This window comes from Pseudonaja textilis, chromosome 8 (genome assembly GCF_049901715.1).
Source record: "Pseudonaja textilis isolate UNSWEBS1 chromosome 8, rPseTex1.2, whole genome shotgun sequence".
Taxonomy (NCBI): Eukaryota; Metazoa; Chordata; class Lepidosauria; order Squamata; family Elapidae; genus Pseudonaja; species Pseudonaja textilis.
Window position 1 is genome coordinate 20,080,633 of NC_141997.1, and position 20,816 is coordinate 20,101,448.

The 20,816-nt window shown below is 36.3% G+C and overlaps 1 protein-coding gene across 8 annotated transcripts in view; it reads right to left on the reverse strand.

Moving 5' to 3' along the window:
- AFF3 (ALF transcription elongation factor 3) overlaps nt 1-20,816 on the reverse strand; it is a 229,157-nt gene continuing 208,341 nt past the window's right edge. For 7 of the 8 annotated variants that reach the window (XM_087938471.1, XM_087938474.1, XM_087938473.1 and 4 more), the window contains 6 exons: nt 20,063-20,199; nt 19,029-19,100; nt 6,889-6,982; nt 6,520-6,569; nt 5,565-5,770; nt 1-4,171 (listed from right to left, as the gene is read on the reverse strand). In XM_087938471.1, coding sequence (XP_087794597.1) covers nt 4,047-4,171; nt 5,565-5,770; nt 6,520-6,569; nt 6,889-6,982; nt 19,029-19,100; nt 20,063-20,199 — 684 coding nt within the window. In that variant the 3' untranslated portion in view covers nt 1-4,046. Of the gene's footprint in view, nt 4,172-5,564; nt 5,771-6,519; nt 6,570-6,888; nt 6,983-19,028; nt 19,101-20,062; nt 20,200-20,816 lie in introns of those variants that run through there. The other variant, XR_015744562.1, reaches the window with a different exon arrangement.

Genomic DNA, 20,816 nt, shown 5'->3' on the forward strand with positions numbered 1-20,816 from the left:
TGTATATGTATATGTATACATATACATACACACACACACACACACACATTACATATACACATATACGCATATATAGATATAGGTATATTTCAACTAACTAAAATTATCTCCCCAACTTTAAGGAAACTTGGAAAATAAAGCAAAAGAGTGGTCCACGTCATACAAGAAATATTGCTGTTACTTTCTGGAGCACCTTTGCGGATTAGGAGGAAAATGATTTCAATGTACATACACACACATATAGTTTACAGCATAAATTACTGTACACCATTTTTTAGTTTTTTACGTTGTTCAATGTAAACAATAAAACATGCCACTGTAATGCCATACGGAAGGATTGTACTTAAGTTGCTTGGATGTGAACAGAGTTGGGCAAAGCCTTAGAAGAAAACTGACACTCTGTTGCTTCTTCTGTTTTCCATAACCATGCTGGCACCAAAAGAACCATAACTGGTTTCTAATTAAAAGAAAGAGTGTGCTAAAAATGGACTAAGAACCATAGGGTAACAATATAAAGTTATAACAGGAATCTTATCAAAGTTGTTGAGATAATGGATGCTTTGCAGCAGACTACAAATATAATTTACTCGTCTTGGCTCACATGAGGGTGTTCACACTGATAAGTCTGGATGTTTTGCCTCAGTGCTGGCTTCAGCAGAATCCATTCAATAATAGCATTTGTGTATCTACTCAGACTCTGCAATTGAAACAGTAGTGCACATATTTCTGAACTGCTCTGTCTATAACTCTGGAGGTAGTGCTTACCTCCTTTCTCATTACAAACTATCTATTTTCATATGGCAATTGTGCATTACTTACTAAACAACCCAACTGGGAGTCTCCGGAAATGTAGCTACGTTTTGTACTATCATAATGACAATTAGACAGTTCTGGACTTAATTGTTCCTTCAGTTGTACTTAGTTGAGGCACAAATAGGCTTTCAATATCTGTGTTTTTTTCTTTTAAAATTTTTTGTGTGTTTGGTCTATGACCATACTATTAAATAAACTAAGCCAGTTCAATTTGATTTGTCTGAGAAGGCTGTCCTAGGATTCTTTACTTATAATACCTTAATTCCTTGAGGTGATGGAGACTGAGGCCAGAAAGTATTGCTCCTCTATCATGGCACAAGGAACAGTCTCCCTCAAAAATTAGCTTAATCTCTTCTGTGATAATCTTCTGGAATCTTTTTAAAGATCAAACTCTTTAGAAAGGCCTTCTGAACATTATTGCTCACCAGCTTTACTTAGGCATTACTTATATGAGTTATTATATTGTTGGTTTCTTGTACATGCTAAATTACCACAAAAATGATTGCATAGTCGGCACATGCTTAGACTGAATTTGGCATTTTTATCCACCTATCAAGTTCTTCCCAAGGACCTGGGATAGGCAGGTGTTATCTGATTACTATATGAATAGTAATGTGATATCATAACTGCTAATTCTTTAGCTAGTGTTAGCCTTTATACACATTGAGTTCATCCCAAGAATATAGAACGCTATAATTTATCAGCATACTATCAGTGTAGGTCCAAGCAGAGTAGCCTTGTGCAATTGATAGAGGGAAATTCTGTCAATGTGCAAGTTTTCTATGTGCTGTCCAAGATATTTTGGTATCGCAGTGTGCCAATTACTTTGGACCAAGTCCTTTTCAATCCTTGATATTGATGGTTATATTGAGGAAGTAGCTCTATAAATTATTTTTTTCTGTTTGCAGATCTACATCTTCCCTTCTGTTTCTTCTTAAATCAAGAAGGGGCCAATAATGGGCAGTAATTTTCTATAATTTTAAAACCTTATTTTATTTGCCTAATTATAGTCTTGAGTTTAGCCTTTTTTGATATAACTTTTCTAGAATCTAAGATATATAATATTTAATTAGTTATATAAATGAATGCAATTTTTTCTATAGTTTTCAATAATCAGCACTTAATTTACTCAATTATTCCAGAATTTAGTATTTTAGGAACTCAGCATAGGAATCTACTATGAGCCTCTTTTAACAGAGGATCCTGAAATATGTACTTTTGATCCCCTCAAGATGTTTTTATAATACTAAGGTTGAAATACCCATAAAACAGCAGTAGAAGAAACAAAACAGATCATAATGCTGCTTGATCATATGTCAGAGAAAATAACCAATTCTACAGGATTAATCAATCAGGAAAGACTACCAGTGAATTCTGAAAAGCTGAATTCTCAGAGATTACAGAAGCCCAATAGGGTTCTAAGCCATTCAAACCATAGTAGGAATGCCATTCTACTGGACTAGCACAGCCATACAGAAGTTGTACCTATGACAAGGTGATAAAACGGTACAGCTACGACATACGAGTGAGCTAACTTTGTAAAATTTTACTGATTACTTACTACAAAACAAAAGGAGAAGGATAGTCCCAGAAATATGCAGGATGCCTTAATAGAAAATTCTATAATCATTCTACAAGGGAGTGCTAAAGTACATTCTGCAAATGCAGTAAGTGAAGAAAAATAATTACACTTTGCCATCCTTATTGCATGACCTAAGATCTAATATAGGCTTGTAAAAGTGTTTGATTGGACATATTCTTTGTCTTTCTCCAGTGGGGCTCTAGGTGTCTCTTTTAATGCTTCATTTTTCAGAGCAACTCAGAAAACCACGGAGCTCACCAAAATCAGTGTGTACCAAGTGGCTTTCAAGTGCAATCCTTATCTAAGGCCAATGAAATACCCTCATTCCAAGAAAGAACCAAAGCCTTGAATGACCTATCCACCAAAGATTCAGAGAATTCTCCCAGCACTTTCTGGAAACCAAGTGGATCCATCAGCTGCCTCAGTTAAACCAGTCTAATGGAGCCCTTCTTGATGCGGAAAAAATATTACAAGTAAGTTATTATTTTAAACTTTATATTAAAATGCTCCTTTGCTTTGGGACTGGGTGGAATCAGCTACAGTTGGCTTTGAAATGCTGTTCTACATAAAAATTAACACTTTAATAAAGTTCTGATGTATGTAATCAATTCATCCTTCTCTACTCTTTAAAAATATGTTTTTGCTTAATAAACTATTTGCAAAAGTGTAAACCTGGCTTTATTAAAAAAAAAACAAGATTTGAAGGACAGATAGTGAACATTGCTGCTGTTTAAGAGCACAAAAGGTCATAGACCTTTCTCTGTGCATTTGGGTCCATCGTGAGGAACTCACAAGGATGGAGAGGGGGCAACTTGTAGTTTGACCAGGCTCCCAATGGTGCCACAGAATTTTAATCTGAGGGATCGATGCTCTACATACTGTTTCACTCACAAGGATGATTGTTTCAGAGTTGCAAGTAACAGACATATTTATAATTTCTATGTTGCATTTTTCTGATATCATATGTCCAACAAATCTGTAAAAAAAATGCATATTGAATACCAGAACTCCAAAACTGCTAATGCTCCCAATTTCAAGGCTACTACTTAATAAGATGATAGAAAGAAGGCGATCAGTTTGCAAGCAAACTGGCATCCAAATATTGCCTGGCAAAGTTAATGGCCACAAGTTCCTTTTGAAATGTAGAATACACAATCCTTTATTTTACTCTTAATTTGTCACTGAAGCTGTCCTTAATCATTCAGTAGGCCTCTCTTTATAAATAAGATCTATAGAGATCATAGAGATATAGAGATCCATAAATACTGAGAAAAATTGTTCTAAGAGATTACTAGCAACAGATACTACATTTAATTTGAATAAATCAATCCATAAAATTAAGCTTTGGCTTTCTAAATATTGGAGGAATGTGTATCTTGTGTGTGGGAGAGTTTTTCTAATGTAGCTATGCTTAAGTTTCTTGCTAAGGAAGTGATAATTGGAGAGAATTAAAAAAACAATGGTCCGGAAAAGACAAAGTTGCATAATATACCCAGACCTATTTTTGCTTTCTGAAACAATATTGTCCAATGTTAACAAAATATTCACATTGTGTTTGAAGCAATGCTGCAGTTGAGTATTTCTGTAGCACAGTGTCTAGAATAACTGAATTATCCATATTGAGAGTTTAGTGTCCAGGCGAGGAGAACTATCATGGGGATAACTGAGCACTACACCTTATCCAGTCAAGGCCTTGCTGTGTATACTGAACCAGATGCTCCATAGAGCTGTGCAATGTGATAGCTCCCATCAGTGCATCCAAATCATTAAAGAAATCTAGGAAAGAAAATAATAAAATAAATTAGACTCATTAATCCTTGCTGTGCAACAGGTATTTAATTGATTTGGAAATCCCGAGCAGATAATATTTTATGAAAGTACTCTAAACAAAGATTAACTGATATTCAAAGGTTTAATCAAGCACACACTGAACACTTTTACTAAGAAATAGAAAAGCTATTGTCATAATTTTGCTTAATTATAAACCAACAATGGGGAACATTTTTCTGCCCTCTCATTTTGGTTCCTCCTTCATGTCCATCAATGTCCCTTCTAGGTTTTGCTTCTATACACCAGCATTCCCAGCTCCAGCAAGTATTAAAAGTGCAGAAAGGATGTGACCTAAGAGGCTGGCCAGTGCAAATGCTAGACTTTCTTTCTCAAGGTCGGACAATGCAGCACCTTAGGACTTGTTTAGGCTTCTGGAAGCATATGGGAGAAGGACCACAAATATTCTCTCACTTTAAAAAAAACACAGCCAAAAAAGCCAATGCAATCCTAAATTTCATTAACAGAGGGATGCAATCAAGATCAAGTGAGGTAATAATATCACTCTATAAAGCTTTAGTAAGACCACACCTAGAATACTGCATCCAGTTTTGGTCACCACACTGTAAAAAAGATGTTGAGACTCTAGAAAAAGTGCAGAGAAGAGCAACCAAAATGATTAGGGGACTGGAGACTAAAACATACAGTGAACGGTTGCAGGTACTCGGTATGGCTAGTCTAGTGAAGAGAAAGACCAAGGGACACATGATAGCAGTGTTCCAACATCTGAGGGGCTGTCACAGAGACGAAGGGGTCAAGCTATTTTCCAAAGCACCTGAAGGCCAGACAAGGAATAATGGATGAAAACTGATCAAGGAGAGATTCAACTTAAAATAAGGAGAAAATTTCTGACAGTGACAGCAATCAACCAATGGAACAGATTGGTTGTGGGAGCTTCATCACTGGATGCTTTCAAGAAGAGGCTGGACTGCCATTTGTCGGAAATAGTGTAGGGACTCCTGCTTAGAGGTGGGGGTTGGGCTAGAAGGCCTACACGGTCTCTTTCAACCCTGTTAATTAGTTCTGTTAGTTCTGTCTGAGATATATGCCAGGCAATGTTTGTGCTTGGAAACCAAAATGTAACTCAGGGACTGCCCACTTCTGCTGTAGTCCTGGGAATATTTAAGACTTGTGCTTTAAAGGGATTCCTTTCTTGCTTATATTGCAATATTAGTGTTTAGCTCTGAAGCTTTGGGAGAAACATCCAAGGTAAGAAGCCATATCAGAATTAGGTGGGGACTCAAACCCGCTTTATCAGCAAATATGGGATTCAGAGCTCTAGACTTAAATTCTGGTCAATATGACATTTTAGCGTTTCAACCCACTGTTTCTTATCACACACCTTGGTTTTCCTTGGCAAGATTGTCAGCCATCTCCCAGTAGTCATAACTGTGTAAGATGCTGTTAGTGATACTAACATGGTTAGCTGCCATCTGGTGTATTCGCTGAGGAATGCTGATGATGGAGGAAGGGGAAGGAGCTCCGGTGCTCCCAACTGAGCTTAGCGGAGATAAACTGGGTGATATGGGAGAAGGAGTTCCTGTACACCTGGAACAGTCGATTCAACAATATTACTACTATGCACAATATAAGTAAAAATAAATTATTTGAAGAACTCATCCAGTTTAGGATTTTACACATATTTAGCCTATGTCCTGCTTTGAAATAAATTTGGCTCTTCCCCTGTACTTTTCAACATGTAGTTAATGTTGTTTCAGGATATAAAGCATGACAAACGAATCGAGACTACCAGAAAAGCAGCTTTTAGGTTGCAAATATTAGTCTTTTAACATTTTATTTTGCTTGCGTGCATTTTTAGACAAATGGTAAATTAAAATTGCACATTTAATTTATTACATATATAAAATATGAGTATGGTAGATATTTTCAAAATTGGATCATGCCCTTTATACTTTTTGGCCTGTCTAATTAAGAATTGCCTGGGGATGATGGGAGCCCTACCACAATTGGAGGGCTTCAATTGAGGAAGCCTTCGGTGGCAGACTCAGGTTTCTTGCTTAGAAATGTATGAAGTAATCTTCATATTTCATTCAAGTTACCTTTAACTTTTTTTTAGCAAAATAAGCTGCAAAGTGCCTTTTTTTATTGTCAAGGAGTTACCATAAACAAAGATTAACAGCAACAATGAAACATTATCCCAAAGTGCCCACAGATGGAATACTGTGAGCATTAATGGCTGAATGATTGCTTAGTATTAGCTTCCCCAGCAAAGTGCATCCATCTGAAATGTTTTGATCTGGAACACAAGGAGCATATGAGGAAAATAGTAAACTTACTTTGCACTACTATTCCAGGTAGATGGTGCCTGGGCAACTTTAGATGAATTCTGGAGACAGGAAAAAAAATACAAAAAAATTGAAATAAGCACCTATAAATATTTATACATAAATATTTAGTACTCAGTGCAATTTTTAGTTACAATACCATATAAATGATAAAACAGAAAAATGAAAGAAAATGTAACAGTAAAATAATACATAGCAATTTGTTTATCTTATATTTACATCCTGCCTTTCTCCAAGACTCAAGATGGCAGCATAGCATTCCTGTTTTTAATCTTCTCCAAACACAACTAATGACATGTAGCCTGAATTGAAAGAGAGGGACTAGTGCATGACCTGGGCTTGGTGAGAGCAGGAACGTACCTTGAAATATTCAATTAGAGCTTTTGAATATTTTACAGCATGGTCTCTTTTGAGCCGAAACATTCTCCAGTACAAAAGTGCCAAACAGCGGTAACTATAAGGAAAGGGCAGAAAACACTTCTAAAAAAAGTCTTCCATTTTAATAATCAAAATAAAATACAAACACCCTTCTGAGACTCTATTTAAATTTTACACGTTAAAACTAGAAGAGAGATGAAAATAGAGCAAACGTTGCTTTTAATGTATGCAGTTATTTTGTTTGTGATAGTAATGTCTTTGTCCAGAACAGCTTTCTACTACTAAGAACCAAAAATGTGTGCGATTGCAATTTTATAAAATTTAGGGAGATTATGTACATAAAAATTGACCATTACAGATACAGATTATATATTAATAACACTAGCCCTCTTATGCCTTTACTAAGGCTTAACTGAAATGTATTTATTTACAGAAGGATCCTGGAATAACAAAGGCAAGTATTTTTTTCAGCATCATTGTTTGCAAATAAAAAGATTATTGCTCTGAAAAATAAGTTAACAAAAATAGGAACATTTCTTAACTTAGAAGGAAGGCAGGGGTAAATCAGAGGTGGCATTTATTGCTATATGGCTGAAATAAATGAAAACAACAAAGTAAGGTTATAATTGTAAAATGTTTAATATCTATAGTAGCTGTCACATTTTTAAGCTTAGATCAATTGAATAATATGGTAGACTTTATTTTCCTTTTCATTCCAACAGAGGGTAGTCTCTGCTAGGAGATGAAAAAGTAACAGAACAATTTTCTAGTGATATACCTCCAAATGAGAATTATTCCCAATTTGTTTTGCATATGTAAATGAGAGCAACTTATCTGTTCTGCAGCAAGAAAGGTATTATGATAGCTAATCAGCACTGGCTAGAGGGAATCTAATGACTTTGGATTAAATTCCACAAACTGCATGCTATCGCTAATTGTTATGATTATTGTCAGTCCTCCCTTCCCACAAAACAGATGCTACAAAGCAAACAAAAGTTGTAGGACCATTTTTTTTTAGTTTTACTGTGACAGGCTAACTGAATATATAATGCTCATATTACATTACTCAAAATATTGCTTTGAAAGCTTATTTTTAAAGTATATATATAATTTGTGTTAACAGTAGTGAGATTCATCTCCCGGGGGGGATTGAGTCTGCCTATCGAGATGAGGTGAACCAGTTGCTTTCGTGGTGTGGAGACAATAATTTGGTCCTCAACACCAATAAGACCAAGGAGCTTATAGTGGACTATAGAAGGAACAGATCAGACATCCAGCCCTTGCTTATCAATAGAGACCGAGTGGAGCAAGTGGCCAGTTTTAAGTTTCTGGGTGTTACCCTAAAAGAGGACCTGACCTGGGGTGCCCCACATTGCAGCCCTGGTCAAAAGGGCCCAGCAGAGATTATACTACCTGAGGCTTCTCAGAAATAACAACTGAATGAAAAACTGCTGGTGACCTTCTACCGCTGCACCATAGAGTATTTTAACTTACTGCACCTCTGTATGGTTTGCCAATTTCACAGGGGCAGATAGGAAAGCACTCCAGAGGGTTAATATCATTGCCCAGAAGATCATTGGTTGCCCTCTCCCCTCTTTGGAAGAGTTTTATAGCTCCCACTGCCTTCTCAAAGAACTATCTCATCCTGGGAACCCTTTTTTTGAACTATTACCATCTGGCAGATGGTACAGAATAATAAAAACAAGGACAAATAGGCTGAAAAACAGCTTCTATGCCAGGGCAGTAGCTCTTTTGAATTCTGCTGTATAGTGTAGTATTGGTGCGGTGTTGGGGGTTTCCGGTTCAATGTTTGATTGTATTTATTTTCATGGCCACGGTCATGATGTGCACTGAAGATGAAGTTTGATTTTGTTGTACAAGGTGCAATGAAACTAAACTAAACTAAACATAATAAACTGCAAAATTAAAGGCTGAAAATTCATCAGACTCTTCAGAGTCCTGTATCCTGTCTAGTTTTAGTGCAACTATTTCTGCATATAGCATGGGGAGAGATACTATCACTAGTGTGTTAAGCTCAGAAAGACTTAGGTAAGCATCAAAACAACAGAGGGAAGGAGGGCGGGAGGGAGAGAGAGAGAAATTTCTAGATCATTAAATTCTATGCTTCAAGGACAGTTTATCAAATCTATGTGATGAATAAAGGTGATTTATTCATTGATTTTCTGTAATATGTTCCTCCTAAAGAAAGACTCTGGATACTTATCTAATTGTCTACAGTTGTTCATGCAGAAGAACTAGAAACATAAGTCAGGATGTATTATTAACAGTAACACTATCCAATGCAGTAAGGCAATATGAGCATTGCCAGACAGACATTAATACATAAGCAGATGGCTTTCTTTCTTTTTTAAAAAACAAATTTTATTAATTTTAAAAAAAGATACACAGACAAACAAAACGTAGAATATAATAACATAGAACATCTTTTCTAAAAAAAAAAAACACCAAATAAAACATCTTATTGAAAGACAAGATAATTCCAAATTATCACATTTCCATACCAGCACAGTTTAATATGTATATTCATCTTATCAGTTCAACTTCATATCTTTTCCCAACTTCTCTTTATTTCTCCCTTTCCTTCTATTCAATTATATTTCTTTTGCCCTAAATTATATATATTCATTATATCCATCTGTCTTATTTAAAATTTCATTATTCTCTTCCAACATTCTTCTAACATTTTGATAAACAAACAAAACACAAAACATAAATACATAAAACTTCTTTTTGGAAAGCGGCTTACCCCGGGTCTTTTTGTACAGACATAAATCAAATTCATGCTGACTTAATATACTATTTCATATCTTATTTAACATTCTATATTTTCTATATATTTTCTCTCTTCATTCACTCTCTTAATTCTATTTTATTTATTTCATCTCAGTTTAAATAATTATACTTGCATCTTTTGTCCGTTCCCTTTCAATTATCTATTTTTCTTTTCTTTCTGGTACAATATTTCTCCTGTAATCACTGGTTGAAGTATGACAACTTTTTATCTTTCCCCTAAATTTAACACTTAAAATAATACATACTTTCCTTGCTGATTCTGCTTAGTACATTCTAAGTATCACATTTTAGAATGATAAAACAAATAAAAAAAGAGAATTAAGTTTATAAAATAGTAAAGACAATATTCCATAAAAAGTTAAACTTTATACGTTCACTTTAATGCATTAACTCATATAGTATTTCAGTTTTCTAACTCAATTTCAACTACTAATATCTACAATACAATCTTATGCACTTTTGCAGAATCATTTTTTAAATTATAGTTTACCCTTTGTCTCTGAAAAAAACCTGTTTTTTAACATCTTGTTTTAAACCTTTATGACTTCTCTTTCCTTTTTCCCTTCCTTTCTTATCAATTCTAGCCTGCTTACCCCCCCCCACCATCTCTCAAACGCCACTCTCTTAATCTTCCCTCTCTGTTGTATTTTTCTTTTCTGTTGCTTTCTGACATTGTATCAATTTTTTCATCTTATTTTTCCCTTTCTTGGTTGCTTTTTTAAATTCTGAATTCTCCATTTTCTTTCCCCCCTTTCTCTTTTCTTCTTCAAGTAAGATTGTCTGTCCATTAAAGATGGCTTCTTCTCCTTCATCGCAGCCTTCTTGTTGTATTTCTTGGTAGATAGAAATCGCCATTTCTAAAAAGTGAAAAATAGATCCAGAAGAGCCATTGCCTTCTTGTTCCTCTTCTTTTAACTTTTGAAATTCCATTTGCAATTCTTCAACCGATAGTGCCATTTTTTCCCCTTTAGGCACAACCCAAATGTTTTAATCCTTCAAAAAGTAGTTCCCAAAAATCCAAAAGTCATAAAGCAATCCAAATCAGAACAAATTGTTTCATTTAACACTTCTTTTTATATTTTCTCTTCCTGGGGTAGAGTTCAATTACACAGTCCCAAAGTAATTTTTTAGAAGTCTTATTGTCATTTATTTCTAATCTTGTAAACTGCAGTCTCCTTCAATACAATCTTAAAATAAGTTCTTTACCTCTTCCCTCCCACTTATAGCAAAAAAGGTATTAGTTTTTGATTCCAATGTTCAGAAATCTTTTATCCTCTTGGCTTTAAGTTTGAAATTTAATTACCTTCTATGCCCAAGCAGGTTTTTCCAATTTCCATCAGCTATTTCCATGGGGAGAGAGAGTGAGAAAAAATAACTTTCACTTTCACTTTTCTTCCGCCGCTTTCCAATCTTCTTAGGAAACAATGTATCATTCAAGCAATTAAGATTCCAGGGTATTTAAAAGTTCCTTGTTGTCCCGGTTCAGCCAAAATCTTTCACTTTCTCTAACTTCCTCCTGCACAATCTTACCCGGCTGCAGGCTTCTTTCTGGCAGCCATTGCTGACCACCGCTCCACCGCCTTGGGAAAAAGGAGTTTAGCCGGCTGAGGAGGGGGTTTGTGATACCCCCAAGCCCCTACTTGGATCTCCTCTCTCTTCGGTTGCCTCTATGGGGCAACCATATCCTCCAGATCCAGCTGGATCGGAGGCACTTCGGCAGCGAGCACAGCAGGAACCGCACACAATTGCGGATTCCTGCCGCTGCCTTGCAAACCGGAAGCTCTCAAGCAGATGGCTTTCTGTACTGCTTGCTATGTTTGTTTTTCTTGTTCACAGATCAGGAATATATGGGCGTCCATATTTGGGGAAGAGTGGAATGATGAAATGTGCACCACATTGTGGTGCAAACTATGTGTCTTACGTGTGTCTAACATCACAGTAACAATACAAAAGCTATATTATCATTTTTGCCTTATAGAGTTTACTCAGAACACCTCTGATTAATTTGTTCTTCAGATATTTTAGCTTCAACTGCTCTGCAATGCTTTTAATAACTATCAGTCACAAGGTAGAAAGCTAACTCTTTCCATTTTCTAAAGATTTGGAAAGGCATAGCTACTTGGCAGAATGTAGCTGAAATTGGCTGAGCTCAAATGTTTAAGCTGGATTAGCATTTGGATGACTGCAGTCTAGACAAGAAAAATTCCAGAACAAGACATTGGCAAACCACTATCAAGAAAACTGTTTGGATGTATTCATGAAGTCATGTTGAAGCTTGGTAAAGTTTAATTTTGAAAATAACATAGGAAAAAAATGGTTCTTGAATAATTATATGGCACTACAAGCAGTCCTTGATTTAAAACCACCTGTTTAATGACTAAAGTTATGATGGTGTTGAAAAAAGAAGCTTATGACCAGTCAGATCACTTATGACCACTGTAGCATCCCTAGAATCATGTGATCAAAATTTGGGTGCTTGGCCACTGGAACATATTTATGATGGCTGCAGCATCCTGAGGTCACATGATCACCATTTCTGACCTTCCCAGGAAAAGCTGGATTTGCTTAATTACTGTGTAATTTCCTTAACGATCACAGCAAAAAAGATCATAAAGTTGGATATGACTCACTTAACAATCACATTGCTTAATGACAGAAGTTCTGGTTCCAATTGTGGTCGTAAGTGGAGGACTATGAATGTAACTATTAGAAGGACAATGCATTCTTTACTGTGAAATGTAATGCATGCTTAGATTTTTTTTAAAATACTCACACACAAATGCTTAAACCTTGTTTTAAAACAGATGTTGTATTTTAATCAAGTTTTTAATTATTGTTGTTTTTTTCTGAATTTTTTATAAAGTGAAAAATCAATATAAAATTCCACAATTTTCAGTGGGACTTATTCCCAAGTAAGCATTTTTAGAATGACAATTTTATATGGCTTATTCATTAATTTGATTTATTTGGAGGTTCTAGCAGGGGAGCGTAGCTATCATATACCGTTGACCAAAGATCGGTACACTCCTATCTGCGGTGGTTGTCCTCTTCTACTGAACACACAGCTTCAAGAGGGATGCGCATGGAGCAATGAGGGAGGAAGGGGACACCTGTCTAGCTGGCCAGAGCAATTGAATCAACTCTGGTGATCAACGGGATGCTAGATATTGCAGCCAGCTCCTGCTGGGGACATGAAAGGATCCCTCCAACTGGAGGTCCCCAAGGCAATGGTATTTTCACTGACCATGGGAAGTGATTTGATGCTTCTGATACGAGTGTGATGAAATTAATTTGATTTTAGATGCTACTTATTATCTGGTAGAGTGACTACTTGAAATGAACGAAATAGAATCAGGCTGACAAGCTTGTTATTTGCTTGATTTATAATTTTTCTTTCTTTTAAGCATTCATGATAGCAGATATGGTATCCCCTCCCTGAATGTTTTCTCTCTGTAATAAGCCTGTGGAATAGATTACACTGAGTAAGGGAGATTGGCCCAAAGGTATGCAAGGAATTTCCATGTCTTGGACTGGATTTAAGCCTGAGTCTCCCTCACTCTAGACCAGTGTTTGCCAACTGGTGGTCCGCAGCCTACTGCTGGTCCGTGAACATTTTTTGGTGGGCCACAGAGAAGTGTCACCCCCAGAGCACCCACCAAAGCAATTAATCCAGGCTGCACGGAAACACAAGGCTGCACCGCCCACATGGCCCACGGGAACCCTTCCCGCCCACTCACTCCTTACCTGGCAAACTTGCCTGCTAAGTTGCTGTTTTTCTTTTTTCTTCCCCCCAACCATCAGCTGTTTTGCTGTACAGGGAGATTTAGATTAGCTAGAAAGCAGGAAACCATTGGAGTTCTTGCTTTCTAGTTAATCTTTAGATCTTCAGCTCTGCTTTTAAGCAGAGCTGAACCTTCCTTAGGACTGAAGCTTCTATTATTCAGTGCAGGTAGCCAATGGCAAAATCATAGATATCTAAGTGAATCTGTGATTCCATGAGCAACTCAATCTACCTTCCTGCTTTGCCTGATATTGGGTAAAAGTTGCTCTTTTTTTATAAAAAAATCAATATTTACATACATGGCATGTTGTGAGTTAATTTTGTGAGTTTGCTTGCTAGCAAATTTGATGAGTTTGCTTGCAAGCAAATTTTATGTGACAGATTCAGGTAGCTGATGGCAGAAACACAGATCTCTGAATGAATCTGTGATTCTGTGAGCAACTCAATCTGCCTGCCTGCTTTGCCTGATTTTGGGTAAAAGTTGCTCTTTTTTAATAAAAAAATCAATATTTACATCAATATTTATAATATTTACATACAAGCCATACCCAGCAAATCACATGACCACCAAGCCACACCCACAAATTAGGCTATGCCCACAGAACAGGTTAAGAAATTTGAATTCCACCCCTGCCTCTGTGTGTGTGTGTGAGAGAGAGAGGTGGGGAGGGAGAGGAAGAGAGAGAGGTTAGATCAGATCTCTCTCTCTCTCTTTCTCTCTCTCCCACCAAAAGCCACTGTCAGTCAAAATTCATATTAGCGGTCCCCAGGATTTAAAATTATGAGTTTGGTGGTCCCTAAGGTCCAAAAGGTTGGTGACTCCTGCTCTAGATGAACACATTAAGCACTGTATAGCCCTGACTCTCATAGCAGCTTTTTGAGGTGCCTTCTTAAAATCAGTACCAAACTGAAATGGATCACTAACAAATTTCTAGTTCCACTTGAACACAACCATTGAAGGGAAGCCCACCATAAACTTAGACAATAAGTTCCATGATCTGCTCTTAGGTTTAAAACCAAAGAATAGTTTTGGGGGTAATCTTTCAACTGAACATAATTTTTGGGCAATGTAGGCCTATTGTCATTCCCTCTTAGATTTTTTTGCCAATCTCAGGTCATCCTAGGTTTTAATTCTCCTGACACCAATAATATGGTCCAAGCTCCCAGTAATATTCTTTTGTTATGACTTAGTAATTTGTGTGTTTGTTATGTATACTTTTTCTGACATTCCTTAAACACTTTGTGTACCTTTGCTGACTTCTTCTGCTGTCCTTCCTTTTTGGAATTGTTCTCATAGTACCCTAAACATCCATTTATGGAACTATTCTAGAAGAACTTTTTGCAGTTAGCATTTTTTTAAATTAAGGAATCCTACTTACCTTTGCTCTGAATTTATTAAAATTACTTTTTTGAAGATCAAGATTATTCTTTGACTATCTTCAACTTTAGTATTCCTTAAAATACAGTCTTTCAACCTTGTAAGGTTGGGGTACTTTCCCTGCTATTCCTTCTATTTCTACTTCTTTAACTAACTTCCCTTAATATCAAGTCAAGTACTTTACAGTCAAGTCTCTGGCATGCCTACTACTCTCAGAAAGAGAAAGGTGTCAGTAAGATAGCTTTGGAATTTCCTGGAATGTCTACACTGATCCAATTCCCCCCCCCCCAAGATATGTTGGAGGAATTACTCAATGCTGCTCTGGAATATCTGCAATTCCCTTTTTCAAAGCTTTATCTACATCTTGTACTAATTGGTAGTAGATATGAACAAAAATACTGCTTCGTTTTTCCTCTGTTTATTTTAATCCTGGAGCTTCCTACAGTATTGCCATGTTTATTCACTTAAGATTTTCTAAGTGCATGTGGCTATAGTTACTTGCTTATAGTTACTTGCTACACTACTTAACTAATGGTATATTCTAAGTGGTATAGAGATGATGATAAAATACAGACTATGTTAAAATAAAACAACACAATTCAATGGATAAAAATAATACATGAGATGATGCCACAAATTACTCAGATATCAATCTTCTATCCTATTTCTCTGGTTCCAGAACAACCAGTTTTTAAAAAACTTCTGAAAAACTGTAATGGAAGATAACTGCTTTGTTTCTGGAGGCAAGTTCTTTCAAAGGAGGGGTTTTTCCACAGATAATTCCTGCTTCCATGTCCTTCTACTGGACATCTTAGTGGGAAGGACTTTCAACACACCCTTTCTGCTTGCACACTATGGATGCACAAATTCTATTTGGAATCCCCTAAAATCTGCTCCAAGTTCTCCCTGACTGCTAGGGTGGTGTATCAGATGCAGCTATTTCTGGAAGAGAATGCTCCAGAGACAATTATTAATGTCCTCACCACCTTAATTACACATTACAGTTGGGTTACTATAATGTTGTCTATTGGGACTGTCTCTGAAACTCAAAGCTGCAGTTGGTCTATACTTCAGCATCTCATCTGTTAATGGGTTGGTCCCAGTTTAACAAAGTCACATGATTCTGTAAGAGCTGCCTAGGCCACCAGTAGTTTTCCAGGACAATTCAAAGAGCTTGTTATCACATATAAATCTCTTTATTGGCTGAATCTTTGATTTTTTAAGGGACCATCTTCTCTAAATAGACTTTTCCCATTCTGACTGGGAAAAACACAGAAGTGCAGAGCCAGGCTTTTCCATTGGTGTTCTGGTTTTGTAGAATTCTCTTTCCCCTAAAGTCAGAATGGAGTCCTTCTTGATCCAAACCAAATAAATAAATAAAATCCTATTCAGGTGAAGATAATCTTTTGTTTGGCATTTGGAAGACACACTGATAGGGACGACAAACATGGCCTTTTTAGTTGTGTGTTTTTTTTGTGGTTATATGTGTCTTGCTAAAATATTTTCTATTATTTTAAGTCTATGATGATTTTATGATGTGTTTTATTGTTATAAGCTACCCAGCAATGTGGGACAGCACGCACATGTAGTAAAATAAATAAAACATAATTTTATGAGCCAATCTTCTTTATGATTTTTCACAGAGTGATTTCATTAAAATATTTCCATTTCTGCAGTACACACATTTTTGTCTGAGACTTTTACGTACAGATTTTCAGCTCCATTAGATTAAAATTAAAGCTTCCTTGACTGAATAATTATTTAGCCAGATAATTTAGATTCCAAAATAAAATATCTGATATCATTTTCATGGTCAGCCATTTATTTGCAGAATGTGGGTTTCTTTTTCTTTTTTTTAGTCTGTTTCAATGGATAGGAAGGTTTTAATTCCACTTAGTGAACTATCAAATATCTTCTCTTATCTTTATTTACTTTTTTTTTTTATATCCCACCTTTATTATTTTTATAAACAATGCAAGCGAGGAACACACACAATACTCGTTTCTTCTTCTATTTCCCCTATGACTGGTCCACAATAGAAAGCGTCCTCACATATTGCATTACGGTGTGGTATGCTGGCTTGACAGCCATGGATAGAAAGACATTACAGAGGGTGGTGAGCACAGCACAAAACATTGTGGGCTGTTCCCTGATACCACTAGATGACATCGCTAGGGCTCACTGCCTTAGAAGAGTGAGGAAAATTTCTCAGGGAGGATTCACACCCCAGCCAGCACTTCTTCACTCTCCTGCCATCTGGTAGGAAATACAGAAGCATAGCCAGCTGCACCAACAGGCTGAAGAACAGTTTCTACCTGTGGGCTGTCAGACTTCTGAACTGAAAATAGTTTCATGTCAATGTAGTATGATAGCCTTGTGGGGCTGGCGCACTGTGCAACAAGGTCACATAGTGAAACAAGATTGGGATTGGCTTAGGGACTTCTGTCCTCACTGTAAGTTGTGTTGGGGGGGTGAAGCATGAAGGAAGGTTCAACCAATCTCATTGTACACATGTTGTACTCTGTCAATAAAGGAAATAATATTTTTTTTAAAAAATGATAACAATCCTGTGAGGTGAGTTGGGCTAAGAGGAAGTGACTGGCCCAAAGTTATCCACCCAACTTTTATGCCTAAGACTCAGAGTTTCCTGGCTTCTAGCCTGGTGCCTTAACCACTAGACCAAACTGGCTCTCATTCTTCTTGTAGGGCCCAGCTGCATTCCTTCTGTCCCCAGGATCTATTTCTCTATGCTCCTTTGATTCCTTTTCTCTCTCTCCTAAAGTTTTATGGCTTGTTTCTTCATTGAGGTACAGGTAGTCCCTAACATACCACAGTTCGTTTACAGACCATTCAAAATTACAAGAGCATTGAAAAAAGTGACAGGATCATTTTTCACAGTTGTGACCATAAGTGGTCACACAATCAAAATTTAGATGCTTGGTAACTGGCTCATATTTATGATGGTTGCCTAGTCATGTGATCACCTTTTACAACCTACTGACAAGCAAAGTCAATGGGGAAGCCGGGTTCACTTAACAAACATCTCACTAACTTAACAGCTGCAATGATTCACTTTACAACCGTGGCATGAAAGGTCATAAAATTGGACAAAACTCACTTAATAATTGTCTTCGTCAGAAATTTTGGGCTCAATTGTGGTCATAAGTTGAGGGCTACCTGCATTTAAAGGTGGTTTTTTTCTGTTGATCACTCTTGTCCTTACACTTTTTTTTTCTTATTGAAAGTTGTGTCCTCTGACAATACCTGATGTGGCCCCTCCTTTTTTTGATTTGTATGTCATATTGTTCCCTTGTCAGACTTTCAGAATGGCTGCATACTGATAACTGAGAGGCAAAATTTATTAAGGACTCTAGAACTTCCCTGCTAGCCTGGAACCATCTGCTTGTTCTTCATGCTCACTGTCTCAGTGTGCTTACTCCTGGGAATCTACTGACTTACAGTCCTCCTATCATGCCTGCTTACTCATCAGGAAGCAAGCCACTGAGAATCCACAATGGGCAATCAGCAGTTATTTACAGATTTACTTAACACTGATTTTTTTTTTAATTATTGCAAAATAGGACTTTAGAGTTGAATGACATTATTTTACTTACATTGCCCCTTAGATACATGGAGGATATTATAGCAAAGAAAATATTTATTTATTAAAATTTAAAATTTTCAAATGAGAGATTCTTCTGTACCAATAAAAGAGGCTATTGTAGCCTGTATTTTTTTTAAGGAAAACTACTGACTAGTTAAGGATATCAACTTTACTCCTATTTACAAAAAGTAACCTCAATTTTGCACTGAGACAAAACTTCTGTAATGTAGACATGGGACTGTCTATAAAAACACTCAGCTAGTCTAAAATGTAACAACCAATGTATTAATAATAACCACCGGTTGTTAAAAACGACAGGTATTTTAAATATTCTATAAAAATGCTAGATGGAAGTTAATATTACAATTATTTTAATTAAATAACAATCTGTTTCTGAGCTAAATTTAAAGGTGATGGTTGTGATCTTACATAATAATACCGGACAAAAGGCAGTGTGAAATCTGGTATTGTTTGCTTAATTATTATAACATTCCATTTTGAGGATTGAATAATTGAAATTTTTGAATGCATTTTAATTTACTTACCATAATGCTGTTAGTTGTTTTTCTTCTGATGTCATACTGGGACCAGAGTGGGTTTTTAGTCTCACAGCATATCTACAAAAGATGGAGAACCAAGTCAGGAAAGCAAGCAAAAAAAGAAAGAAAAAGAAAATGAAAATTTTTATGGCTCAGTGGGACTTAAGTTTACCAAAGGGTACTTAAAATTGCAACCTTTACTTGTCACAGCTAATCAATTTCATTATCATTTCCTCCTCTTGTTCCTTTCACTGGGAACTCTTCAAAAATACCGCTGTGTCTGTCTGCCTGCCAGCTTTAACAAAGCATAGTAAAATCTTTTCTCTCATGAAGCTTAGATGAATAACCCCTGACACTGTTTATTTTTCCTTTCCTTGACTATAAAATTCTTATCTTTCTGCTTCCCCTCCCCCATTAATGTCATCACATTTGATCATTTCTTTCAGGTAGCTCCAATTCTCAAAGTGACTTATCACTGATTAATTAAAATGCTTTATAATTACCATCATTTATAGTATTTTGTATGACACTTTACTAGATGTTCTCATTCTTTCACTCACTTCAAAGATTTTCAAAACTCATATGAGGTTCAAGGCTCCCTTCCGTATTTAACATTTTTTACTACAGAATTCCATCTCACTTATATCCCTCCTTGCTCTGCAAACATACTATAAATATGTTACTTGTGACTGTAGCTACAAGGTTTCTCATTATTTGCAATGAAGACGAATTTCCTCATCAGGTTGCAGAAAAATTGTTAAGAAGAAATAAATAGAGGAATATCTCTAATTGGTTGTATTTTGGGGGATAAATGAATTCACAATGAATGTAAAGGTGATCTGGCTGACAAATGCCTAAAATACAATGATTGTGGGAGGGGCTGCGGCCATTTAAACTTCAAAAATGGGTTCTAAGTAGCTTTGGGGTGTCTGTCATAACTTTGGACGGTTGTTTAAAAAAATGGCCATAAGTCAAGGATTACCTATATACTGCATGAGCACGAGAGGTAGTCAATTGTTGGAGTATTGTCAGAGACGCACCTGATAAGCTCCACAGTTTCTGCATACATTGTGTATGGGGACTTTGATTCCAGGGGTCCTAGTTCCATGGCATTTCCACACTCAATAAATGATAATGCAGCTTCAGCATAATTAAGTGCCTTGCCAAATTTGTCCACCTTCAAGACAAAACCAGCAGGAAAACATGACAAAATAAATGTATTTGTATCTATTTTAGAGTAGTAATGAGTTCTTACTAATGTCTTCTATACAAGAGGCAGAATATTTATATTAGCCAAAAAAAGGATGCTTGGTTTAGTTTGGATTATTTTAAGTTTTGCATAAGATTTTTGCCCTTAAGGTACTTGCTAAATCAGAAAGTATCTACTTAATCTAATTTAATTTGAACCATGAAATCACTATTTCAGCTTCAGAACAGGATAATATTTCATGCTAACTTTCAATTATAATTTAAGATTCTGGATCTAAGATTCTGGATCTGTAGGTGGTAGATTTCTCAGCAGAGAATATCTGGTCAATTGTGAGTTTTGTAACATATCAAGATCCAGGTGGCAGCTCTTAACTAACTTTGGTGGCTAAGCAGTCAGCTGTGATAAGTATTTGGCTGTGAGACCATTTGCAAATTCCAGAGCTCTTGGATAGACTGGGATGTCAAATGCCCTGGATGAAAGCATCAATTCTGTAGTGCTGCCAAGAAAACTGCATGGATGATGTTTGCAGGAGATGTACTTCAATTGAGGGCATCTTTAACTTTAGCTCAGTAAGGTACATCATG